Genomic DNA, 6,000 nt, shown 5'->3' on the forward strand with positions numbered 1-6,000 from the left:
AATTCCCTGATTATCCTAAATGATATAGATCTCACTTTATGGTCCTGAATACCATTTAAAAGACCAATAATAAGAGCTATAATTTACTGAGTAACAAATAAGCATCTCAGTGTTTCACTGTGACCTGTTTACCTACGCTCTGTTTCAACTGCTGTTTCTTCTACACATTACAGTATTTAATTTTAAAAAAGGCAATTTATTTTAATATATTATTTTTCCCCAAAAAGAACTTTTTCTTTTAAATGTAGACAAGTTTGCTCCTTTTCTCTAGGTAAATTTTTTGCAAGCCTCATCTCATTTTGGCCCAGTTCTAAAACAATTATTACACTATTGTTACACTTTTTATCCTTTTTCTTTTCCTTTTTTCGAATTATCAGTTATGTTCTCCTACCTTCCACATCTGTTCTTGTTCTTTTAAGTCAATATCCTCTGCATTCCCTGTGCTCTATTGAGAGTTGGCATCATTTTCTCTTAACTGGATTATCTGAAAACTCAGAACAATACTTTGTTTTACTTTCCATCTCTCTTGATTTATACTGTCATTTAGAGTTTCTGTCACATCCTCCAACCGGACTCCAAGACTGTGATAACAAGAACTGAATCTTACATTTCTTTTTTCCAAAGAATCCTTAGCACAGAATCTTACACAAAAATACTTAACATGTATTTACCAGGTACTTGTAATGTACTGTGAGAAAAAAAGGAATAATTATAAGCCAAAGAGCCTACTCTTTAAAAAGCTTCTGACCTGCAAATGTATACTGATAAACCACATTAACAAAATGAAGGATAAAAATCATACAATCATCTCAAAAGATACAGAAAAAGCACGTGATAAAATTTAACATCCATTTATGATAAAAATTCAACAAAGTGGGTATAGAGGGAACATACCTCAACATAATAAAGGCCGTAACAAAGCCATAGCTAACATATACAGTGGTGAAAAACTGAAAGCTTTTCCTCTAAGATCAAGAACAACACAAGGTTGCCCTTATTCAACACAGTATTGAGAGTCTTAGCCATAGCAATCAGACAAAAAGAGGTAAAAGTCTTCCAAATTGAAAAGGAAGAAGTAAAACTATCACTGTTTGTAGATGACAGGATACTATATATAGAGAACCCTAAAGATGCCAAAAAAAAAAAACTATTAGAACTAATAAATGAACTCATTAAAGTTGCAGGATACAAAAATCAACATACAGAAATCTGTTGTGTTTCTATATACTAATAATGAGCTATCAGAGAAATTAAGAAGATAATTTCACTTACAATTACTACAAAAAAAATACGTAGGAATAAATTTAACCAAAGAAATGAAAGAACTATACTTTGAAAAGTATAAGACACTGATCAAAGAAATTGAAGACAATACCATGCTCATGGGTTGGAAGAATTAATATTGTTAAAATTTCCATACTATCCAAAGCAATCTACAGGTTCAGGGCAAGCCCTATCAAAATACCAATGGCATTCTCCACAGAACTGGAACAAACAATCCTAAAATTTGTATGGAACCACAAAAGACCTTGAATAGGCAATTCAATCTTAAGAAAGAAGAACAAAGCTGGAAGTATCATGCTCCATGGTTTCAAACTATGCTACAAAGCTATAGTAATCAAAATAGTATGGTACTGGCACAAAAACAGACATATATATCAATGGAAAAGAACAGAAAGCCCAGGAATAAACCCATGCTTATATGGTCAATTAATTTATGAAAAGGGGGCCAAGAATATATAGTGGGGAAAAGAGAGTCTGTTCAATAGATGGTGATGGGAAAACTGGACAGCTACATGCAAAAGAATGAAACTGGACAACTTTCTTATACCAAAAAAAGAAGTAAACTCAAAATGGATTAAAGACTTAAATGTAAGACCTGAAACCATAAACTCCTAAAAGAAAACAAAAGCAGTTGCTCTTTGATATCGGTCTTAGCAATATTTTGGGGGATGTCTCCTCAGGCAAGCGCAACGAAAGCAAAACTAAACAAATTGGACTACATCAAACTAAGAAGCTTCTGCACAGTTGAAAGCCATCAACAAAATGAAAAGGCAACCTACTGAATGGGACAAGTTATTTGCAAGTGATACATCTGATAAGGGTGTTAATATCCAAAATATATAAAGAACTCATACAACTCAATAAAATAACAATCACGAAAAAGAAAATAAACAAAAAAGAACAAACAATCCAATTAAAAAATGGGTAGAAGAACTGAATAGATAATTTTCCAAGGAAGACATACAGATGGCCAGAAGACAAATGAAAAGAATGCTCAACATCACTAATCACTATGGAAATGCAAATCAAAACCATAATACGATATCACCTCAAGCCTATCCAAATGGCTATTATCAAATGAACAACAAAAAACAAGTGTTGGTGAAAATGTGGAGAAAAGGGAACCCTTGTGCGCTGCTGATGGGAATGTAAATTGGTACAGTCACTATGGAAAACAGTATGAAAGTTTCTCAAAAAATTAAGTATAGAACTGCCATATGATCCAGCAATCCCTCTTCTGAGTATTTATTTGAAGAAGTGAAAACACTAATTTGAAAAGACGTATGCACCCTATGTTCACTGCAGCATTATTTACAACAGCCAAGATATGGAAGCAACCTAAGTGTCCATTGATAGATGAATAGACAAAGAGATGTTGTATATATGTATACAATTGAATATTACTCAGCCGTAAAAAAGAATAAAATCTTGCCACCTGCAACCACATGGATGGACCCAAAGGATATTATGCTAAGTGAAATAAATCAAACAGAAAAAGACAAATACTTTATGATTTCATTTATTTCTAGGATCTAAAAAAACAGAACAAATGAACAAACAAAACAGAAGCAAAATTCATAGATACAAACTGGTAGTTTGGCGGAGGGAGGCAGAAATAGGTTGGGAGGATTAAGAAGTGCAAACTTCCAGTTATAAAACAACTAAGTCACAGGTATGTAATGTACAGTGTAGAGAATATAGTCAATAATATTGCAGTAACTTTATAATGGTGACAGATGGTTACTAGACTTATCATGGTGATCAATTCATAATGTATATAAATGTCAAATCACTATGTCATACACCTGAAACTAATATAATATAGTATATCAACTATATTTCCATTAAAAAAAGAGAAAAAGAAAGAGCTTCTGGACAGGGGCACGGTATATATATTCATAAATAATCTAAGGACATAAGAAACTACAATTGTAAATATAAACTGAATATGAAAATGGTCAATCTCAAAGTACTAAAGGGTAAAGTTAGTACACTTTGGTAGTAATGGTTGATAACATCTTAGGGTAGGCTGGACAGTGGCAGGGTTCTACAGAGGCGCAGGCTAAAAAGGGAGTAGTAGAGAGAGTAGGCCAAATGAAGACAACTTTCTTAAATTTGCTTGTCTATCTGTGGTTAATGGTTGAAAAATTCAACTTGCTAAAATAGAAGCAGGCAAGGCCCATACACTTGGATCCACCCTGCTTGCTAGTGCTGTATAACTACATGTGTTGGACACTTAGAAAAAGTTAAGACCCTCTTCTATAGAAAGCAGCCATACAGATTAAGGTAAAGATACAATATTGCACATTATTATATGCCCTGCTTAATAAAGCAGAGGTTAAGTGTGGTGCTGCAGCTTACATCCTTTTCAAACAGGACACAAAATTACAAACACAAAATTAGGTGGAAAAACAATTTTTTTATTTAGAATGAGAAAAAAAATCTCAACAACTGGTTGGAGCCATAGAGTTCTAGATTCCTTTCTTCTGAGGTAGCTTTAGGCAATTCACCAGAAACGCCAACTTAGAAATGCTTCTGGCTACAACCTGTCATTCCCTTTCCACCTAGAACCTGTACAACTCCCAGTAACTTACAACATTTTACAGAGGCCTAAGCCAACAACACAGCTAAATTTAAATTAAAGTTAAATTTCATTAACTTCACCTAAAATCCGCCTCTGACTACGGAGGCTCATTAAAACAGTGATTCTCAGTTGAGGCTGGGACACTGAGAATCTGGGGAAAGAGAAACCACATGACAAATTTAAACCATCCCAGATGATTCTGATATGCAATTGCCACTCCCTACATTCTCCCCGTACCCCCTGCCCCCAAAGATTCACAGTGCAGAGTCCCATACACTAATACCATAGCCTAATGGTATCTTAGAAGGCAATATAAACAAGAACTGGCCAATTGTCCTTGATCTGAACATAAAATATGTGTGGAACATAAAAGTGTAAACAATTCCATTATTTTAGAATTTAAACACATTGAAAGGTCAAGTGACTTCATCAAGGGTACAAAACTGATACTCTCTCTGAACCTCCCAAATACAACTGTTCCTACCATTTCATTTAATCCTGAAGGAAAAAAAAGGGGAGTTTTACATATTCCTCTTTGGGGTCAGAGTATGCTTGTTCACTTTCTAACTTCTTTCCCAGAATAAAGCAGCGGTGAAGTTTGTTGGCTTTTCTTAACAGCTCAAGGTAACATTTACCTACTGTACAGGCTTCTTAGTAATTAATACAATGTTCCCATCTCAAGTCTTCTGCCAACAGCAACGAGAGAAGATGCAGTGGCATTGAACGGCCCCGCAAGAATGGTATTTTTCTTCCCCCCCCCCAAAAAAAATATTACAACCACCAGCCTACACGCACAAGTCGGCCAGTAACCCTTGTCAATTTCTCTCCAACTATCCTACAAGTTCAGAGGGCCCTTTGGTCCTAGATTTCCCCGGGTAACCTTTAAAAACGAAAGCGCCGTCTGTGGGTTGGGTAGCAGGAGCTGACTATCTGAAAAATCCTGAGCTCCGCAGCGCAGGAGCTTCCCCGTTGGACACAAGAACCGTTTTCTCCTGAAGAGGGATTCCCTCACGCCTCTTCCCACTAGACTTGAGACTCACCTCCGGCGCCACCCAAGTCTCCAATCCACAACCAGCAACAACACTAAATCAAGAATAATTTCTCTAGACTCGGATGATTTCGCTCCCAGAGTTCAGGGCTCGCTGCGCCTGAAAAGAAGCTGCCAGGGGCGGGGGCAATTTTGGGCCACCGCCTCCCGGGTTCGGGCACTGTCACTGGAAATGTCCGCGTCAAAGAAGGGAAGAGGAGAAAAGGGGGAAACAGCACAACTTTGCAGACTCCACGAAGCCAAGGCCCTGCCAAACATAAGGTCAAAGTGCAGACGAGGGAGCGGCTGCTATTCGGGACCCGCCGGGACGCAGCCCCGGAGCCGGCGAGCCGCCAGGCGGGGTCGGGCAGTTGGGGGAGACCCACCCTGCCCCGGCTCCGAGTCTCCAGCGGGGCCGAGCGAGCGCGCTGGGGCGGCCGCCGCACGGCGGGGCCAACTCCGTGAGTTGACTTGGAACTTTCCCGGGACGAGCCGCCGCGCCGCCCTCACCTTACTGAACACCTCCAGGTCGTCCTCGTCTTCGTCCAGATCCAGCACCTCGGCCTGCAGGAGGGCGGAGGAGCCGCTGCTGCCGGGGAGGGGGGCATCGCCCCCCGGGCTCTCCCCGCCGCCGCCCCCAGCCGGGAGGCCCGAGGAGCGCGCCTGAGGTGCCCGGCACTCGCCCTCCATCCCGAGAGTGCGCGCCCCGCCGGCCGCCGCCGCCAGCCCGGCTCCCCCGAGCGTGCCCATTGGCTCCCGCGCATCCTGCGCCTCCCCGGCCAGCCCCGCTCCAGCCCCACGTCCGCTGCGCAGACGCGGAACTGCCAGGGCGAACACGGGGCCCAGGCTCATCCCCACTTGGCTTGGGGCCTGCAGGAGGCGAAGGGGTGGGACTCTCGGACTCTGGCTAGGGTGGGGCCAGGGACGCTGTCCCCTGAAGGTAGGAAGGGGGCGTCCTCGTGCGGACCTGGCTGCGGGGCTACCCTACGACAGCTTCCACGGGGGCGGGGGTCTGGGCAGAAGCGACGGAGCGAACCGTGAACTTCAGAGCATCCACAGCGGGGCTGGAAAGCAGCCGACCTATCTCGCCAAGAGAAAAAGCCAA

At 41.5% G+C, this 6,000-nt stretch overlaps 1 protein-coding gene across 7 annotated transcripts in view; it reads right to left on the reverse strand.

Annotated features, from left to right (window-relative positions):
* SNX7 (sorting nexin 7) overlaps positions 1 to 5,604 on the reverse strand; it is a 98,170-nt gene extending 92,566 nt beyond the window's left edge. For 6 of the 7 annotated variants that reach the window (XR_002641911.3, XM_022553312.3, XM_022553311.2 and 3 more), the window contains exon 1: positions 5,406 to 5,604. Coding sequence is in view for 6 of the 7 variants with exons in the window: in XM_022553312.3 (XP_022409020.1) it covers positions 5,406 to 5,585 (180 nt within the window). In the remaining variant the exon portion in view is untranslated. The remainder of the gene's footprint in view (positions 1 to 5,405) is intronic. The other variant, XM_022553306.2, reaches the window with a different exon arrangement.
* Between the last annotated feature and the right edge of the window lie 396 nt (positions 5,605 to 6,000).

This window comes from Delphinapterus leucas, chromosome 1 (assembly GCF_059928025.1).
Source record: "Delphinapterus leucas isolate spDelLeu-1000000601 "Yukka" chromosome 1, BTC_Dleu_Yukka2, whole genome shotgun sequence".
NCBI classification, from domain to species: domain Eukaryota; kingdom Metazoa; phylum Chordata; class Mammalia; order Artiodactyla; family Monodontidae; genus Delphinapterus; species Delphinapterus leucas.